General features: G+C 40.1%; 1 protein-coding gene, 1 long non-coding RNA gene and 1 pseudogene across 2 annotated transcripts; 1 reads left to right on the top strand and 2 right to left on the bottom strand.

Annotated features, from left to right (window-relative positions):
* Nucleotides 1-494: 494 nt before the first annotated feature.
* On the bottom strand, nt 495-5,038 carry LOC100667982 (keratin, type I cytoskeletal 24-like). Its single transcript, XM_003414715.4, has 8 exons — nt 4,163-5,038; nt 3,124-3,206; nt 2,590-2,746; nt 2,152-2,313; nt 1,935-2,060; nt 1,380-1,597; nt 1,026-1,156; nt 495-829 (listed from the first exon to the last, which is right to left on the bottom strand). The coding sequence occupies exons 1-8, from the start codon at nt 4,748-4,750 to the stop codon at nt 726-728; spliced, it is 1,569 nt and encodes a 522-aa protein (XP_003414763.1). The 5' UTR covers nt 4,751-5,038; the 3' UTR covers nt 495-725.
* Nucleotides 5,039-5,231: 193 nt separating this feature from the next.
* Nucleotides 5,232-9,200, top strand: LOC111751784 (uncharacterized). Its single transcript, XR_010318349.1, has 2 exons — nt 5,232-6,875; nt 6,967-9,200. It is a non-coding gene; the product is annotated as an uncharacterized LOC111751784 (long non-coding RNA).
* A 7,298-nt stretch (nt 9,201-16,498) lies between these two features.
* On the bottom strand, nt 16,499-18,517 carry LOC135228089 (keratin, type I cytoskeletal 24-like; annotated as a pseudogene).
* Between the last annotated feature and the right edge of the window lie 2,569 nt (nt 18,518-21,086).

The raw sequence follows: 21,086 nt of genomic DNA, 5'->3' as shown, positions 1-21,086 counted from the left end.
GGTATCTTTGGTGAATATCATGGAATCAAGCCTTTTACTATTAACACACACACACACATACACAAACACATGCACAATGTTTTAGCTTTCCCTCTCATGTAAGATGTAAGCTTATTGAAATAGGACGAATATCTTATGTTTCTTCTTATCTTACAAAATACCCAGTACAGTGACGGGCATAAGGAAACTGAGTGTTAACTGAATATAGGTTGATTATTCACATTTTCTTGTGGGCTAAGCTGGTGGCTGTAGTGTAGGGATACTGAGGTGTAATTTCAGCTACTGCATCACTGAGTTCTCGTGTGATATTAAAAATGCCCAAATGTAAAATGGCTATGGTCTTGATTTTATGAAGAAGGTACTCTATACACCATGAACTAAAATTAGTAAACATAATAATAATGCAGCTAGATCATAATTGACAGCTTCATTTGTAGGTAAACTATTCAATCTCTCAAAAAAAAAATTCAGGAATAACTTAGTTAACTTGCAAAAGTAAGTTTATTGAAGTATAGAAACAATTGGAGCAAAGTTGTCATTTTAACCTTTTCAAGAGCATTCTAATAAGAAAGGAGGGGATGCAGGAAAATTGGCTAGTTATCTATTTCTGGACTGAAACTTTTCCCTGAAGCTATCCAGAAAGATGACTAGATTGGTGCGATGTCTTCTTTTGTGTCCTTCTTGAGTTCTTCTTCGAAAGACACTCTTGTTGATCTAGAAACTGCTTATTTAAGTTTTACTTCAGAAACATTGCTGACATGAGATGAGACAACCTTGCCATCCACCACCTCCTCTATGATGGTCTTAGTCACTCTGGTTTTGCTTGGATCTGAAAGTCATGTAATCACAGTATTAGTCTGGAAACCATCACAGAAACACAGATCCAGAGAAATTCAAGTGTGTTCATTAATTATGTTTTCTCTGGGTAAGATTATGTAAACAACAGAACATACTCAATATGAAAAAGCATGCTTTACTCTACTTTTAAATTATAAAATTATTATCCCCATTAAAAAAATACCTACCTCTTCCTTGACCAGAAGAGCTTCCAGACCTTGAGTCACCACCAGATACCCAACCACTGGATCCTGTGTTTCTGCACTCTGTGTTTCTGGACCCTGAGTTTCTAAAATCAGTTCTTCCAAAACCAGAATCACTGGAGAAAAAAGAGAATTATTTGCATTTTCCTTTACTGCTTGCAAAAAAGTAGGATAAAACCATCATGCACGAGATTCTTCATGATGAAGCTTTAGGTGTCTTTTCATTGGACTGTGTCACTGTCACTTTATAAATACAAGTCCAACCTCTGAGCCCCTTTTTATTTTCATCAAATAAATCCACCCAGGTATGCACTTTAGCTGTTCACAATTTTCATTTACCCTCCTTCTCCATTGAGCAGGCGGCGGTAGGTCTCGATCTCCATCTCCAGGCCGGTCTTGATGTTCAGCAGCTGCTCATATTCTGCATTCTGGCACTCGGTCTCGCCCCGAATCTGGCAGACCTGCTCCTCCAGGCTGTTGATCTGCGTCTGTATTCCTGACAGCTGAGCCACATAACCCGCTTCTGTGCCAGCCAGGGTTCCTTCCAGGGAACTTTTCTAAGAGAGGAAAAGCAGGAAAAAAAAAAAAAAGATGAAAATAAGTCATCGGATGATTTTTAAAAAATACAATTTTATATAGTACTAGGAGAAGTCTTTTCAGTCTTATCATTGCTTGTTTACATTTTTGCTGGCTTTCTTTTTTTTTTAAACCAAATCTTTTATGGAAAGACAGCACATACCTTTAACTGGAATGTTTTATGCTTTCTGCAAGTATAATACGGCTCCCCTTAATACTGCTTTTATTGTGTGCCCAGTGGAACATGCAGGCAAAGAAAAAAAAAACTGTATTTGCTTAATTTCCTGTTGGAGATTTTGAAAAACTATTTGTACGTGCCATGGCAAGTTGGGACTGAAGCTCAATTTCCAGGGCTTGCACTGTACGCTTCAGTTCTGTTATCTCATTCTTGGCGGAACTGGCCTGCCCAGCATCAGTAGAGATCTGGGCTTGCAGTGATGCACTCTATAAAGAAAAATAAGATGCAGTTATTTCGGCTGATGAGACAAGCAGAAGTGGCTTGTGTGTAGTTACGGACTCAGTGGTGAGAATCTACCTGCTTGTTAAATTGGTCCTCGGCCTCCCGGCGGTTTTGCTCAGCCAGCTCCTCGTACTGCGCCCTCATGTCATTCAGTAATTTGGTCAGGTCAGTTCCTGGGGCAGCGTTCATTTCTACAGTCACGTCACCTCCAGAGCTGCCTTGCATACTCTTCATTTGCTAACATGAAGAAAAATAGACCGTAGTGACAAAAATAGAAAAGCTTTAGCTTCCAATAATGTGCACAACCAACCAAAAATTGAAACTAGGACACTGAAGAAAAAAAAAAAAGAAACTTCAGATATATTGCTCATTATTACTTTTTTTTTTTTCCTGATCACAGGATGTTGGAAATCCATTCAGATAGAATTGATTTAAAATAATTTTTTTTGACGTAAAAGATATGGGGGAAATATCTAGGACAGAGTTGCTTAATGATGTGAAATGTGCTCCTGCCTCCTCGTGGTTCTTCTTCAGGTAGGCCAGCTCTTCACTGAGGCTCTCGATCTGGATCTCCAGGTCAGAACGTGTCATGGTCAGGTCATCAAGGACCCTCCGCATGCCGTTGATGTCAGCCTCCACGCTCTGCCGGACATACAGCTCGTTCTCATACCTGGAAGGGGCAGCAGTATGACATTATGGTGAGCCGTCCTGGCTACACTTAAAAGAGCATTTTCTCCTCTGAACATTTTGATAAATGAAGGGTCTAAGTTTCTTGTAAGAATTTTTCCCTCATAAAGAAAAATATGAGCTTAATGCTAATTCTAATCATGTCCAAAAAATTTTACAACAGAATTCTCATCCTTAATTTGCCTGTGTTTTAATTCATTGATGGAACAATGGTTTCTAAAGTTTCCCTTGGGATATCTGTGAATTTAAGTCATGATTCTCTAAAAGTTTTTTTCATTTAGAATAAACTAAGCAAGCTGATTTAATACTTATTTTTCCTACAATACTTGTCACTTGTTTTCAAGTCTTCAGTTTTCTTACTTCAGTCTGAAGTCGTCAGCTGCCAACCTGGCATTATCAATTTGTAAAATGATGCCAGCATTTTCGGAAGTGGCAGTAATGATCTAGAAAAGACAACAGTAGTGAATAAATCAGGTTTATTTATTTATTTTTTACCTTGTTTCTGCATGCCTGCCTGTAAGGGTGGATGTTCCCTGTTTGCTTTTAAAGGTGAATTGCTGTCCAAATCCATTTGGTAATGGCACTTGTAACAATAACCTTGGTGTATGTAGGACTACATCTTTCTGCAAAAAGGTAAGGATTTTTACATTTATGGGAAAAAGCAGAGAACACTATTTTACAGAACACAGCACTCTGCATATGCGTGCTGTCTTGGAATATCAGTTATTATATGAGTTCTTTTAAAAATAGTGCAAATATTGAACTTCACTTAAAGGTTTCTAAAAATGTGTTTTCTATGTAGCAGTGGCTAACAGTTTAGATTCCACTGCATGCTTATACAATATTTGCATTACATTTTTGAGGAAGAAAAAATAGTTTCAAAGATTATTTGTATCTAGCAAGATACTACAATATGTCAATCTGCCAGAATTAATCATAAAATAGATTAAATGAATGTTGACTCATTGCCATCACTGTCATATACACATGTTAATTAGCTGCCTGGCACTGTCTATATACTTTATTCTTATGTATAAATACTCAAATGAGATGGAAACAGAAAATTAGTGTGGTTGGGTGTCATATACAGTACCATTATAGTTAAAATGCCTATAACCATTGCTGTCGAGTCGATGCCGACTCATAGCGACCCTGTAGGACAGAGTAGAACTGTCCCACAAAGTTTCCAAGGAGTGCCTGGTGGATTCGGATGGCCCACCTTTTGATTAACAGTCATAGGTCTTAACCATTACACTACCAGGGTTTCAAAAATACATATACAACAAGCGTATATGTTTTCATACAGTTCCTTGATTTAAAATTTTCATTATAATATATGATCTGAATAAAAGTGAAAAACACAAAAGGAGTAGAAATTCAGTGGTGTATAATTTCTCACCTGATTCCTCAGATCTTCAATTATTGGGTAGTACTTGCTGTAATCTCTTTTAGATGCACCATCTCTAGACCCGGGCCCAAATTTTTCATACCACTCCTTGATTTTGTTCTCTAGGTCAGTGTTGGCCTCCTCTAGGGCTCTGACTTTGTCTAGGTAATTGGCCAGGCGGTCATTGAGGTTCTGCATGGTTTGCTTTTCACCTCCAGAGAAAAGTCCCCCATTGCCAACACCACCACCCATACCACCACCATAGCTGTAGAAGCCTCCACTAGCACCACTGCCAAATCCAGAACCCCCACCGAATCCAGAACTCCTGCCGAAACCAGAACCCCCACCAAAGCCAGCTCCAGAACCTCCAAAACTGCCTCCTACTGAGCAGCTACCAAAGCTCCCTCCAAAGCTGCCTCCAAAGCCACTGCCAGACCCCCCACTCAGGCCGTAGCTGCTGACTCCTCCTCGGAAGCCCCGGGCAGAGCCGCCCCCCAGGCCACATCTGCTTCCACTGCTGAAGCTGCTCCCGCCAGCAGACACCCTGACAGAGCTGCTGCCCCCAGCCCGGGAGGGGGAGATGCGAGATGAGCAGGACATGGTGCTCTCCAACGGTTAGCTTGTCTGGATGAACAGGAGAGGTGACAGGAAGAATGTGCTCGTCGCCTGCTTTTTTTGGCTCTTATATACATACTTTAAGGGTGTTCCTCTTCTGTGTCACTTCTTAATCCCTGTCACAGTTTTGCTAATCCATAGTTGAATAATTTCTTTTTCATGAACTCACTTTACTGGCTCTTTTTCTGAAGCTGGGTCAGAGCCCCGGGGCTTTACTATATGTCACGAAGAAGAAGAAGAAGAAAAGCTGGAACAAAGCAAAAAAAAAATTTTCAGAATTCCAATTTTAATCTTTCAGGGGTTTTGATGACTGATAATTTGTTTCTGAAAGAGTAATTCTCTTAACTTTGCTTCACGATTTCCCAATTGCAGGAAACACCCTCTGGATTAATAAATGTAATTAAAATACTTAGTCTGATGAAAATGAAAATTTCCCATCAAACATGTAGCTTTCTGTTCAGGTGGTTCTCAAACATTGAAATTAGCTTTGGCATCAGCATTCGTTTCAGATGTCCTTCCCTTTGGTTATTCTAATTAGCCTATTTTTAAGGTTACTATAGTTTGTGATTTTAGGTTATTGCTTTCTTTATATCTTGAATCCAAATTATATATTTTTACTCTTAATAGGAAAAACTTAAATAAATAATAGTCTTTCATGTAAGTATTAGTAGATCTCAGCAACATGTTTATTCCAGCAGACAATGTCTAAGAAAGACTGGTAAAGTTTTGAGGCAGATTGTTTTAGTATCAGATTAAAGTTAAATTATAACTGTATGGTGCCAGAAATACGCTTTCCTCTCTGAGTGCATTCTAGTCTGATATAATGCTAGAAACTCCCTTTTTTTTGGAGTCAAATTGTAAGAAATTAAGAGATGGTGTTGAGCTCTTCTGTTTTCATTTTAAAGATACCTGGATAAGAAGCTCAGAGTCCACCTCTGATAACCAGTGTTACACCTGCAGTCGTTTTATAGGTACTGAAATGTGGAGCCTCCCCCAGCCTACTCTCAGCTCCTGTTTTTCTGTTTTTGTTTTAAAGATATCTAGAAAAGAGGATCTGTAGCCCTCTGATAACTAACGCTATGATTGGAGCCATTTCATAGACACTGAAATCTGGAATCTTCCCCAATCCACTTTTTGCTTTGTGGTTTTATGTCTCTTTGCTTTGGACTCCGTTTGCTTCTGCTCGTGGTTTTTCTGGTTTAAAAGTGTCTTTTTCTTTTTAAATAGATGCTTCAAAAAAAATACCCCGTGGCCTCCTCAACTTTATACTCAAGCAGCTAGCTGCTTCTTGTTTATAGAAAACTTTTTTCCTCATCATGGCATCTCTGTTAGACTGTGTGTGTGCTTTCATCTTTGCATTTCGATCACTTGTTATCCAACGTTCTGCTTTCTTTGAACTCTTTTTTAGACTGCCTTTGATTGGGACACATTATTAAATAAGTAATAATTCTCTTTACTGTGTAGCTCTTAAGTTAGTAGTTTTTTCCTGCTGTACCCATACTGTTTTTGCAGTAGTGGTATGTTATTGTTCTTCATATTTAGGGTGCCATTCCTCCACGGGGGTAGGAGGTATTTTACAAACTTTAAATTGTTAAGTTGGGAGTAATTCTCAGAACACCCTTCTGAGGTAAGACAAAAATGCACCAAACGTTGTAATATGTTGGTCATCCTACCTCACCCCTCCCCAAAGCTATGAAACCAAAGAAGTCAAGCGCGAATGATTGGATGGTATTGTAAATGCTAGTGATGGGAGGAACAGGCATTTTTTTTTTTTTAAACTCATCCCCTTCTTTAAATTGTGAAACATAATCTTTCTTCTTTCTTAAGGTTGAGGCCTGACTAAGAGAAAGTTTTCAGAAAGGAACACTAGTGAAGTGAAAGAAATCTGATGAAACTTCGAAATTTAATAGACAGAAAGGTTTTGTGTGGAAAGAATGAAAAGAGACAAGATTTGGCAGTATCTTTCGCCTCTAAATCATGCCTGGGCTCTGTGGAGTTTTTCTTTAGTTGTCATCTGTGCTGTAGCTTTTTTATCTAGGCTGCTTTGTTTACCTTATGCTTTCAGCTATCTGGACATTTGGATCTCAACTGAGGAAACTTGTGATGTCAGGTATTCTATCCTGTTTCTTATTTTTTTTAGCTTCTTGCTCATTTTTAATTCTGACATGCATCTTTTCTTTGTTTTTTAAATTTTTATTCAGGTTGAAAATCAAGGTCTTCTGAGATGCTTCTCTGACACTCTGTACCTCAGAGATGACTGCTGGGAAGGGCATTTAATGAACAAAGCAGCCATGATTGCATCAGATTCTTTGCCTAATAAGGCAGCGTGTAAATAAATCTATGTGTGAACTCACAGGGTTTTCTTCTCTGTATTTCCTTAAATGCACTTTCATGTTTTTGTGTATCTGTGAATTTTCTCTAAGTGGCAAATCTATCAAATAGATGCATCTTGATTCAGTGATTTGCAAGCTGTCTGGAACGTGGTTGTTTAGTGGATTAGAGTATTTTAATCGTATATATAAATACAATTCTTTTCTTGCCTGAAATGTTAGACTTCTTTAGTAAATATTAGCCCCTATTGTTTTGAGACATCCAAAATTTGATACTCACTCTCTTTATTTGAAACAACAACTCGCCAAAGATCACAAATGAGCTCTAGGCATTTCTTTCATTTGTAAAATGAAAGCCTCAATCTGGTGAAGCTCCGGTGAAACTGTACATTCGAAAGGGCCAGCTTCAGGCCTGGCATCTAGTGCTTGTGCAATATCTAATAGTTTAAAAGAAATGTCTGGGCTCACAGTACAAAGCTCTTACCCATAAACCCATTGCCATCAAGTCAATTTTGACTCATAGCAACCCTATAGGACAGAATAGAACTGCCCTATGGGGTTTCCAAGGAGCTCCTAGTGGATTCAAACTGCCGACCTTTTGGTTAGCAGCCATACACTTAAATACTATGCAACCAGGGTTTCCACAAAGCCCTTTGTTGTCTGTTTTTTTGAATAGTGATGAGAAGTTTGCTGTTGGCAGTTTATTTTCACATGAAAGAATCGTATAAAGTACACTTCATGGCAGAATGTAAATTTTGTAATAAGTGCAGAACGATTTTCAAATAGTGATCACCATTTCTGTGAGATGGATTACTAGTACTGATTTCTAATTTCAGATTAATATATTGCATGATTTTAGATTAGAAGAAAAAGCAAATAGCGAAAGGTATTGTCCCTGATGAATCTTTAAAGCGTCGAGAAGACTCAGGGCTTCTGTCTTCCATTCATTCCAAAGAACATTCTGTTATGTGTTTTTCAAATAAAGGCATTAGTTAAGGGAATGTTGGGGCAATGGTCTGCCTCTACGCCTCCCATCCAGGTTGCCTAAGTAAAGGCCTTGGGCCCAGAGCATTCTCTGATAAGGAGACTGGGAATTGGGTTGCCTTCTCTCTCTCTCTTCCTTCTCCTTATCAGAGAAGCTTCCTCTCTTTCTCTCTCTCTCTCCCTTCTCCCTATCAGAGAAGCTTCCTCCCATTCTGCTCACACAGTAACTTTCTCTGTCTCTTGCAAATGCGTGGGCACCACATGGCACCTGGCCAACCCCACTTCTGAATCTGTTTGTAGTGGGGAGGGAACAGGGTCTCTGTACTAGGGCACAAGAGGGGTAATGTGTACCCAAGTGTAAGAGCCAACTTTGAGGGGCGGACTGAAGGGGAAACAGGCTTTGTGTGTCCGAACATGAGCACCCTCATGTGGTCTGTTAGTTCACTACTGTTTGCTGAGTCATTCTAATATAAACTCGTCACTTGTAGCCACTGTTGTCCACCACTATAAAACCTCTGCCTTCCCGCTGCGGAACTCGGTACTGCAGCACCCAGGACTTGGCCTGCTATGTAAGTCTCCCTAATAAACTCTTTGCTGCAACACTGGAGTTGCCTGCTTTCTTTGGTCTCTGGGCACCCTCCATTTTTGGATGGAAGTTTCACATTCCCGGTCCATGCGTGGACAATTGGTCAGTCAGCCAGGAAACTGAGGAAATGGCGAGTGGGAGTGAGACCTCTGAGGGGGAAATCCTGGGCTGACTAGTGACCTCCATGTGGGGACATCTGGCCTGTATCCCTTTCTGCAGGGGAAATCCTGGGCTGCCCAGAGACCGCCACATGGGCAGGTCTGGCCAGTATGCTTGATGCCTGTGGACCACCACTTGAGTATGGGGATGCCCCCAAAATGCCAAGCAGCATACCCCAGTTGTGGGCAGATGCAGGCCTTGATAAGTGTGGAAGAGAAGCTAGGAGAATATTAGTGGCCATGGGGTAGCTCCTGCTCTGGGCTGTTTGGCTGGTCACTAAGGCCCAGTTAGCTGCTGAAGCCCATGTAAGAGCTTTCCAGAAAGAGTTACAGTTGGAAAGGGATGTGGCAGCAGTCCTGTGTGGCCACGACTGACAGTCTGAGCAGCAATGTCTGTGGACAGGATGAGCAACTAGAAATGCTTGCCTGCAGGTTTGTAAAGATGAGAGATTCAGAGTTTAGGGGAACAACCCCCTAGCCATTGCTTAAAGCCCTCCAACAATGGGACTGGAGGTGGAAGGGCTAAGCAGGTCCTTGGTGCAGAGAACACCCTGTAACATCCAGTGGAAAGCAAGAGTTAAAAACAACAGGAGAAAAAAAAAGAGTAAAAAGCCCTTCAAGTAACTTGTGCTGAGTGGCCTTGAAGAGGCTTTAGAGGCCCTTTCTGGAATTCTCTGATAACTGTCCCTGCCAAAATAACTGAGCAGCAAAATAGTTGTAGCTGCAATAGTAAGGGGAAAACTAAAATAGGAGGGCCCACCTCCATGTTACCAGGCAACTGGGCTGAACCCATGCATGCACTTGGTATGGTGGAGACGTGGCTCCACAGATGACTGAGGGCTCTGCCAACTTTGCCCAGATCTTCTGACTTTCAGAAATAGTTAAGACTGAGGATTAAGCCTAGGTCCCTCTGTCACCAGGGAGAGCCAAAGGCACTATGTTACAAATAAAGTTCAATGAGGAAATGAATTGTATGTCTTGGGTTTTTAGATGCCATATACACAGGTGACAGTGATCTCTCTAATAGCTGGCACCAAAATGAGGCAAACTTTTGGGTCTGAGATCATCATCACTGAGACCCTTGCCCAAGCCTAACTATGAGTCCCCTCACGGCCCCTAGAGACCCCTATTGTATGTATAGATAATGTTGATGTATTAATGTACACCTTTGTAAACGTTTGTCTTCAAGCTCTGAATGCAATCGGAGCAGTTAAGGTCATTTTAGGGGGCACACGGAAACTGTGACATGGGCTGTAGCTAATAGCCAGGCCATTCAGTCTGGCCACTGACAACCCTCAGACTGACATACAAAGCAAGCCCCTATGGGAATGAGACACCTGGACCAAAAAAAAAAAAAATTCAGTTTTGCTCCTGGTAAACTTTTGTTACTTGTGTGGGTGATAACCAGAAAGGCCCCTATGCTGAGGGGAAAACAACCAATGAGTAGACCACTGTTGCCAACTGACTACAGAGGCTGAAGCACCCTCTGCTTCAGAGCAAAGAGACGTGCAACCGATCACCTCCTGGATTTAAGAGAGGATGGCCCATGGAGATTCACACACCATCCTAGACTGGGCCTACATGCATGGACTGTCACTGTTGTCATAACATCCCAAACAGCATAGAAAAGCTGACCTGCCTATGAGACCCTGGTCAGATTCCTGAGCCAACAGCCCAGGGCATTCTCAGCAGGTAAATCCAATTGAGGCCTCTTATCCTATACAGATATATTGGATCATGAATGAACTCTTCTGCTCTCTATCATCTCCAAGCCACAGGAGCAATTGAGGACATCAATGAACATGCTTAAACAGCTGATGGGAGGGGACAAGACAGCCCCAGCCTGAACTATACATCTGAGGCAAGCGGTCTGGGGTCTCAATGCAGCAGTTCCTGCAAGTGCGTTCCTCATCGCACCATTCGTTTCATGGCATGGAGCACTGTTAATTATTTTTTGGCCATTAATATCTTAAGAATTTTATGTGTGTCATGGCACACATAAAATGTCATGGCACAGTTCTTATCGATATGGTTATCTCTTACCTAAAGTTCTGCACATGAGTGTATATACTGGGGTTGGTGAAAACTCCAGTGCTGTGCAGCATTGCTGAAAATTTGGACATAAATCATTGGCTATTGGCTCCCGTTCTGCCTCCAGCCCCGAAGAGGGTGGACTACAAGTTCTTACCTTCTGGGAGTAGGGGAGAGGAGATGGGGGAGGTGGACAGGTGGGGGTGGAGGTGTTTAGAAAAGGGAAGGGCAAGGAAGGGGGAAATTGAGGATGAGTCAGGCTGACTAAACAGGCTGCTGATTTCCTGGAATTGCTACTTTCCTACAGGTCTGCAGGCCCCAGAATCCTCTCTTGATTTTAGACAGAGGACAGCTGCCAGCAGGTGGCGCCAAATGGCGGCTAGGGCAAGATGTTTTAAATTGCGTAGTCGGAGTAGGTCTTAAAGAATAGCTCTTAGTGACCCTATCAAAAAACAAAACAAAACAAAAAACCCAAACCCACTGCCGTCGAGTCGATTCCGACTCATAGCGACCCTACAGGACACAGCAGAACTGCCCCATAGAGTTTCCAAGGAAGGCCTGGCGTCAAACTGCCAACCTCTTGGTTAGCAGACGCAACACTTAATCACTACACCACCAGGGTTTCCAGCGACTCTACAGGACAGAGTAAACTGCCTCCTAGACTTTCCAAGGAGCTATAGAGTCGCTACGAGTCGGAATCGACTTATGGGTTTGGTTTTTTGGTTTTAGTCCAAATAGGACTCTTCTGACTGGCGAGCTGCTCAGGTCCTTCTTGGTTTTGGGATGGGTTTTTGCCATATTTTATTAAACAAATTGAAAATTTTTGTTTTTGCTTCTTGCTGTGTGTTTTTTCTTGACACAAGTCTATCCTTTCCCTTCACGACTTCTCCTTTTGGTTTTTTGATTAAAGAAGCCTCCATCATACCCAAAATATGTAAAAATTTTTTTTTTTTAATTTGAAGTCTTTGAAGGTTTAATTTCTTATATTTCTCTAATCTCTGTGTAATTTATTTTATTGTATGACATGAGGTAAACATTCAACCCCGTGCATCCCCAGAGCTAACTACATATTTCTGCACCTTTATTGAATAATCTCTTACACACGGATTTGAAAATGCCATGCTTACATACATGTGGACCTATTTCTGGGGTGTTGATATTTTATTCAGGGACACATTGTTTTAATTGTTGTAACTTTATATAATTTTCTTAAAATTTGTTTCCTGGAACCGGACTCTGAGATGGAGAAACGTGTGCAGAAGGGTTCTCAGTGAGTGCTCTTGGGAGATACACTTGTAAGGAAGTGGGGAAGGCAGGACCGGGCAAAGTGGGAAGTTGTCTGCAATGCTGGTCTAATGGAGGCTTCAGCTCATGTTCTGGGGAGCTCTGAATCTAGGCTGGCCCTGCTGAGTTGTCCCACTTGAGGCAAAGGGGCTGGGCCTTTGTATCCCCACATGAGCCAGTTACTGGCCCATGGGCATTCTGGCCTATGGGATTATTGGCATAATCTTGTGCAAGGCAGCTCCCTGTGGCTGAGGGCAATGCCCAGTGAGGGGCACAACCCCGAGTTGTCAGCAGCCCATTATCCCAGCAGCTAGGGGCTGGATGCATTGGCCCAGAGAGTAACTGCTACACATATGTTTTGATAAATAGCAGTTCAAGTCATCCTTCATAATTCCTCTTTATGAAAGCACTGGGTTTTCTTCATTTCATGTGTATTAGTGTTGTCTTTTCCAGGTACAGTGTAGGTTCCTAAAGGGCAGGTACCATCTTAAATAACACCTATGCTTTTTTGATACCATATGAAAGCTAGAAAACTACAGCCCTAGGAGATATTTCATAATTGTTCTTTTTGAATGGTTTTGGACTGATTAATGTTAAAAACCTGACTTCAAAGGTCAGTGTGGAACCAGACTGAGTTACTACTTCACACTCACTAGGATGGTTATAATAAAAATGACAGATGATAACATAGATTGATGACGATGTGGAGAAATTGAAACCCTCATATACTGTTGGTGGGAGTCTGAAATGGTGCAGCCATTTGAGAAAACATTTTGAAAAACAGTCTGGCAAATTCCTCAAAAGGTAAAACGTACAGTTCCCATGTGACGCAGCAAATCCATGCCTAGGTGTATAAAAAAATAGCTGAGATTTATTAAGCGAGGCTCTAAATTAGATACAGCTGTACAATGGAATATTACTTGGGAATAAAAAATGAAATACTGATACATGCTACAACATGGATGAACCTTGACAACATTATGTTAAGTGAGAGAAGTCAGTCACAAAAGCCATGATTGCATTCGTGTGAAAGGTTTAGAAAAAGCAAGGCTATAGAGACAGGAAGTAGATTAGTGACTGCAGAGGGCTGAGGGAGGTATTGGGGGAAATGGGGAGTGACTGCTCTTTGGGGTGATGAAAGTGTCCTAATATTGATGGTAGGGATGGCTGCACGACTCTGAATATACTAAAAACCATTGCACTGTGCACTTTAAATGGGTGAATTATGCGATACATGAATTATATTTCAACAAAGCTGTTATAAAAAATTCAGTGCGACTGAAATAGCAAAGACTGAAGGAATTGATTTGCAAGAAGTGGAAAGTTTATTGAAGTAGAAAACAGATTTTACATTTTTAAGAGAAAGCCAAACTCATAAAGACAAAAGAATATCAGAAACGATTACAGCAGTAGTTGAAGCTCTGTCTCCTCAGGCTTATCGGATTGCTCCACATGTTAGTTGGTTTTCATCCTTTACTTCTTGGGGCTACAGCACAGGGAGATACCTTTTACCGTTACTAGAGTTTTACATCAGAAATATGATTGGCTCCATGAAATCAGTTGGCCATTATCTGTCACTGTCCTGGTTCCTCTTTTATTTGAATCTAAAAAAAAAAAAAAAAAAAAGGTGTGAAGGGGAAGAATTTCAGAATTAGAAATGTAAAGGTTAGTTCACAAATCCTGTTTTAAAGGGAATTACCCTAGCCTGTATTTTTAGGGTAAAAAAAAGTGCATGTTTACTCATGATGGGTGCACATTAAATAAGCAGCCAGAAACCAGCTGCTGTCAGTCGAGTCCAGCTCGTGGCCACCCTATGTGTGTCCAGAGCAGACAGAGCTGTGCTCCAGAGGGTTTCCAATGGCTAATTTTTTGGGAAGTAGATTGCCAGGCCTTTCTTCCAAGGTACCTCTGGGTGGACTTGAACCTCCAACGTTTCAGTTAGTAACTAAGTATGCTAATGTTTGAACCACCCAGGGAATTAAGTAAGCAGAAAACTGTATTTTAAAAGCAACTCTACCCTTTAATTGAGCTGCGCGGGTTTCTGCTCTCAGATTCACAGAGATTGACCCTCTAGATCCAGCGCCTTTGCTCCCAGAATTACTGAGAAATAAAAAGGGAAAGAGATCATTATCCTTACTTATCTCTCTTTGACCAAAGAATTGTAAAGAAACAGATTATTTTCTTTCTGAATGGAGCATGTTTCTTCCAAAGGGCACTTATTTAGAAGTTAGAGATACATTTATTATTGAATTAAAAACATTTTCTAGAAAATGTACTAAATCAAGGTATTGGTGGCTCACCCTCCCTCTCCATCGAGCAGGCGGCGGCAGGTCTCGATCTCCATCCCCAGGTGGGCCTTGATGTGCAGCAGCTGCTCATATTCTGCGTTCTGGCACTCAATCTCGCCCCGGGTCTGGCAGACCTGCTCCTCCAGGCTGCTGATCGGCGTCTGTGTTTCTGACAGCTGAGCCACATAGCCGGCTTCTGTGTCAGCCAGGGTTCCTTCCAGGGACCTTTGCTACAAATGCCCATGCAAATGGAAATGAAGATATTGTCAGAATCAAACTGTTCAGTATTTAGAGTATGAATGCTGAAATGTACGTTGCTGTGATGAAAGGGTCTTCAAATGAACCACTTCATAGAGCTTCACCCTTGATGATTAATAACCAATAATAGTAATAATAACCAATATTAATTACTCATGTAGGGCTTACTGTATGCTAATGTAACTCTCGCAAATATCGACTCATTTAATTTTATAACAACCTTAAAGAAAAAACTCAGTTGCCATTAAGTTGATTCTGATTCATGGTGATCTCATGTGTCTCAGAGTAGAACTGCATTCGACAGGGTTTAGTGGCTGTGGTGTTTCAGGGTAGGACTGTGCTTAGTAGAGCTCTCAATGGCTGTGATATTTCAGGAGATCACCAGGCCTTTCCTCGGAGGCACCTCTGAATGGATTTGAACCACAGTCTTTCAGTTAGTAGTCAAGTGCTTAGCAGTTTACAACCCCCCGGGACCCTCTAGAACAATGTGATGAGATATTTACTATAAGATTATTATCCCCATTTTACAGATGCCAAGAATTTGCCAGTGTACTTCAAAATAGTGTCTGCAAAACAATTTTTTTTTTTTTTTTAAAGCTTTGATAGCGTAAACTGAGTGTCCTTTTCCACCTCTGATGGCCAGGACAGACTGCGGTTCAATCTGGAGAGACTGGAGGACTCGTTTCAGTTCCATCACCTTGCTCTTTGCTGAGCTTGTTGCTCCTGCATCCGTGGAGCTCTGCATCTGCAAGGATGCGCTCATCTTCAAGAACATAACAAAATACAATGGAATCAAAGAAGTTCAAGTGTTTCGAGGCCTGGGATTTTGTGTTCTCATGCTCTGTCAGCCCTGAACCACCTGCTTGTTGCATTGCTCCTCAGCCTCCTTGTGGTTTTGCTCAGCCAGCTCCTTATACTGCTTCCTCATGTTGTTTAGCAGCTTGGTTAGATCAGTCCCTGGTGCTGCGTTCATTTTGACAGTCACGTCCCCAATGCCTGTCTCTGCAAAATGCTCATTTCCTGGCAAAGAACACAAAAATCACTGTAGCGAAAATCCTTTGGGTTGGGAGCCTTGTCGAATAGTGATGGAAAGCCCCTTTGTGGGTTTATTACTCCTACCTCCCCACGGTTCTTCTTGAGGTAAGCCGGTTCTTCCATTAGACTTTCAGACTACGTGTTAAGGTCCGATGTGGTCATATTCAGCTCATTAAGCACTTTCTGTAGGCCATTTGATATAAAAAAAAAAAAAAAATTTTTTTCCAACTGACTGGTGTAGGTACAGCTCGTTTTCGTAGCTTAAGAAATTTTTGGAATATGATTTGTGAATGTGATCATTTACTTTAAAAAGGATTTGCCAAGTACCATCCAGCTGAAGTTGAAATTTCTTGTTTGTGCCATAGTGATGGGTGCTATTTTGAGGCAAACTCACTTCATTTTGAAGTTCTCAGCTGCAAGCCTAGCATTGTCAATTGGAGAAGTTAAGCTGGCATTATCAGTAGTGGCTGTTACAATCTAAATTTAAAGATACCAAAAAAAAAAAAAAAAAGCCAAACCATTTTAATGGACACTGCATAATTACTGATTCACATATAATTGTCAAGAAATAGTTGCAGAGAAATTTTTTAGGAACTACTAGCCAGTATAGATTACAGAAGAGCTATCATCGCCGAGTTTCTCACATAACTCCTTAGATCTTCAGTTACTGGCTAGCACTTGCTGTAACCCCTTCCAGAAGCCCCATCTCCAGCCCCAGCCCCAGATTTGTCATACTAATATTGACTCATTGCCATTACTGTCACGTACACATACTAATTAGCTGCCTGGCATTGTCTAAAATTTATTCTTATGTATAAATACTCAAGTGAGATGCAAAGAGAAAGTGTGGTTGGATGTCATGTATGGTACTGTTAAAACACATAGGTCCCATTTTACATACATAATGAGAAAATATGTTTTCAAACAAATTCCTTGATTTAAAATTTTCATTACAGTACATGATCTGAATAAAAATGAAAAACACAAAAGGAATAGAAATTGAGCAGTGTATAATTTCTTACCTGATTTCCTCAGATCTTCAATTATTGGGTAGTACTTGCTGTAATCCCTTTCAGAAGCACCATCTCTAGACCCAGGCCCAAATCTGTCATACCACTCCTTGATTTTGTTCTCTAGGTCAGTGTTGGCCTCCTCTAGGGCTCTGACTTTGTCTAGGTAATTAGCCAGGTGGTCACTGAGGTTCTGCATGGTTTGCTTTTCAACTCTGGAGAAAAGCCCTCCATCACCAACACCACCACCCATACCATTGCCATAGCTATAGAAGCAAGCCTCCTCTAGCACTGCCACCAAATCCAGAAGCCCTGCCTAAGCCAGCCCCAGAGCCTGAGGCTCCTCCAAAACTGCCTTCTACTGAGCAGCTACCAAATCCCTCTCTAAAGCTGCCTCCAAAGCCACTGCCAGACTCTCTACTCAGGCCACAGCTGCTGGCTCCTTCTTGGAAGCCCTGAGCAGTGCCACCCCCTAGGCCGCATCTGCTTCCGCTGCTCCCACCAGCAGACACCCTGACAGAGCTGCTGCCCCCGGCCTTGGAGGAGGAGATGCGAGATGAGCAGGACATGGTGCTCTCCAACGTTTAGCTTGTCCAAGCGTGAGAAGTGCAAGTAAGAACCGCTCTGATATGGAAGTCCTTTGGTCCTTATATGCACAATTTTTAGGGAGTTCCCTTCATTTGGCTTTGTCATTGCTTCACATTTCTAATCCATTCTGGGTTAATTTATTTGTAGTTAACTTCAATCTATTGGGCCAATTAATATTGGAAAATTAGACAAGGATGTAGTAAAATTAAAGGTGTTATTATTAGAATTCATCAGTACTTGACAATCTATTATTCCCCACCAATCTTTTCTTCACCTTCATATAAATTTGTAGTTGGCCAATCATACATCTCATTGTCTCTAAGTCCATAAAACTCATACATTTTCCCTATGTCATTCCGGTAGGATTATTAAATCATAGTTCAGTGATAGTCTCAACCCAAATACAAGTTCTATTCGGTAGTAATTTTTCAGGCAAAATTTCTTTTCTTTCTTTTTTATGCACTGTTAATGATGAGTAGCTTCATATTCCCTTTAAACTTTGGGGGAACAAATTGAGCATTGTAGCTATTTTTGCAGAGAGAAAGACTGATGATTGCTAATTTACGTGAAATAGCTTTGAAAGCAAGCTTTATTGAAAAGGTGGAGTTGTTAGTAAGTTTTCATTGAATCAGGCTATGTAAGCTTTTTGGGCAATAATAATTCTTCCTTTCAGCCTCCTGATTCAATACACAAAGAGCTTTTTCTCTTCTTCAGATCCATTTTGGCCTATCCCTAAGTTTTTTTTTTTTTTTTTAATTCACAAGACTTAGTTTCTTCTTTGTCTTTGTCTTCTTTCTTCTACTTTCCATTAAACACAATCCGAAGATACCCGCCTACTTTCCTTATTAATTATGGACATGTCTATAATATCTTTATTTTACCCTTAAAAGGTAAATTTATAAGCTCTTTTATTTTGCAAGTTAACTTTGAAAATATGTTTTGTGTTTGTACTTTCCATAGCCCTTCCTATGCACCCGACCATGGGGAAGATGTAGTTATGTCAAGGAGCATCAGTGATCTTACAGAAGTAGATGACTCCGGAGAAAAATGAATGATGACAGCAAATTTGCGGAGTTTTATACAATTCTGTAAAATTTCCAATAATTTTTTCTACATCCTCCCATCTGGCATTTATTTTCCCCTTCCCTATGCACTCCTAGCATGCATCTCTTCCTGTATGATAGTGATCTAAGTCTGTTGGAAACAGCAGGACAGATATAGTGCATTGTATTAAGTAATAAAATAGAAGTTTGCCCAAAATGCCATAGGTCCCCAGAAAGTGGAGGGGCTAATGGTGGAAGGGGCATCAGGAAAGATTTCATAGCTGAAATGTCATTTGACATGGGAATGAAGAATAACTATTTGTAAGGACACATATTCTATGACTTATATTCTTTCTTAGGAGTCTTCCAAAGAACAAAGAAAAAATTTACTTATTTTTTTAAAAATAAGTAATTAAAAAAACTCGTTCTATATTGCAATTACCATATGGACCTACTGGATCCTTTCATAAGTCTGTGACACATTATGGGATCTTAGTAATCTTATTTTTTCCTAGATATTGGAACATTTTGCTGTTTCATCATCCTAGGAATTATTTCATTTTACTTATCAATTATTCCCAACCATGTTAAAGGAGAAGAATGGTGGAATTGCCTAGAAGGATGATGAAACTATGAAGTAAACCATTTTTGTTTTTTTTTACACCATCATCTTTCTTAATGCATTGCTTACAGTATTACATCATCTTATAAGGAAATATAAAGGAAGTTTGGAGACGACTTCTTTGTGTCTTATTCTTTTCTTTTTTTAAGTTTTCCTTGAACATTGTTGAAAATCCAGAGTTTTTCATTTTCTGTCCATCCTGGCAAAGAAAAGAAAGTTGACAGAAGAAGACATTTCATAATTGTTAGAAAAATCAAATTGATGTGAAGAGCAGAGTGTGTAACTCTAGACTCTGAGTATGGTGAAATTGATTGGGTAAGAGAGACCTCAGACTCTGAGTTTGAGATGACAATATCCTAGATGAATTTCCTCAGAATCAAGAATCAAGGGGTGAGCAGTTTATTTCTAAGGACAAAAAAGAAATACAGTGTTCTTATGTACAGTCATTCTGTAGGAAGGAGTTCATCACATACTATTTTGCCACAATAATATGGGCCATAGTATTTTGCTCAAAGAATGTGTGACATTATTTTTTCATCTTTTAAGATAGATGTTTATAGTCAAAATGTACTTGATATGGTTTGTAAGTGCACAGATGTTGAAGACAGGTGTGTATGGAAAGGTGATTGGGAGGAAACAGGTGATGTGGAAATAAAAAAAATGTTGAATTGGCTGTTCAATTGGCGTTTATAAATCTAAAAATAAAAATCTTTTGCAATTATGGAGCAAAGAAGGTCACTCTCCTCTCTTCAAAAATTTTATGCGCCATCAGATTTCTCAAATGTATTTTGTTGATGCAAATCGAAAACCAGAAGTAACAGTAAGGTGGGAACTTTCAGAAATGTATTTGAAATCTAGAATCAGTATTTTCAGGGTGAATATGTTCTAGGTTCATGAATAATAGTCAATGAGCAGTTGGCTGCATTCAAAGGATATTCCAGGAAATTTTTATTCATGGAATAAAAATACACGCCTACTTTCCTTATTAATTATGGACATGTCTAATATAGAAGTTTTTTCTTTTACTTCTATAATATCTTTATTTTACCCTTAAAAGGTAAATTTATAAGCTCTTTTATTTTGCAAGTTAACTTTGAAAATATGTTTTGCGATTGTACTTTCCATAGCCCTTCCTATGCACCCGACCATGGTGAAGATGTAGTTATGTCAAGGAGCATCAGTGATCTTACAGAAGTATTCATGGAATAAAAATTCGGGCTTGTTATGTTTAAATTCATATTAAAATTTCTAATAAGTTTATTTTCACTGCCTCTTAATCTTATTTCATAAAATCACATAAAATTATAAGAAAAAAAAATAAAAGGATCCATTGGAGCGGGTTGGTAAGTGGTGATGACTATTGTTTTCGAGTACACTGGGGGCTAATGGGCAATCTTTGCTTCAGAGCTGCGGTTAAGCTGGCAGATACTTTGGTCCACATCAGTCTCAGGCTCCCTCTGTCCAGTCCTGCTTCCTCCCTTTTCCTTGAATAGGTGTTTCACCTTTTGACCTTTTAACTCTACCTCAGCCTCTACTTCCTGAAGAACAATCTTCAACAAAGCTCAAAGAAGTGAAGTACTTCCCCAAAGTGTTGGAACTGGGATTCTAACCCAGGTCTATACATTCCATGCTCAGTGCTATTTAAAGAATGCTTGGATTTGATGTCAGAGGACCTGCTATAGAGTTCTGACTCTATCTCTTACCATAAAACCTTAATTTAAGCTAGAAACTTGGATTTTTTTGAGCTACAGTTTCCTCACTTGTAAAATTAGGGGTAATAATTCCTGTCCCCCCTACTGTGCAGGATTATAATGTCAAATGTGAGAATGTACAAGTATTTTGTAAAATGTAATTCTATATGCAAACATAAGGCTTGATCATTTTTATTTTTTTGGGTGTTTACTCTATTGTCTACTTGATAAGCCCACCTGGGGCACAATTGGGAGATCAGCCTAACTTCATCTGATTAAAGAGTTTTATAGTTAGTTTTCTATGTACACCTGATGTCCTTAGTACCTTTTCTAAAGGATTTTATCTTGGGTAATTTTTATGTAAAATTATTATTTTTTCAATCATATAGACCCTACCTATGAATACCTTTGGG

The sequence above is a fragment of the Loxodonta africana genome, chromosome 18 (genome assembly GCF_030014295.1).
Source record: "Loxodonta africana isolate mLoxAfr1 chromosome 18, mLoxAfr1.hap2, whole genome shotgun sequence".
Taxonomy (NCBI): Eukaryota; Metazoa; Chordata; class Mammalia; order Proboscidea; family Elephantidae; genus Loxodonta; species Loxodonta africana.
Note: the sequence above shows the minus strand (reverse complement) of the source record. Positions and strands in the feature narration are given on the sequence as shown.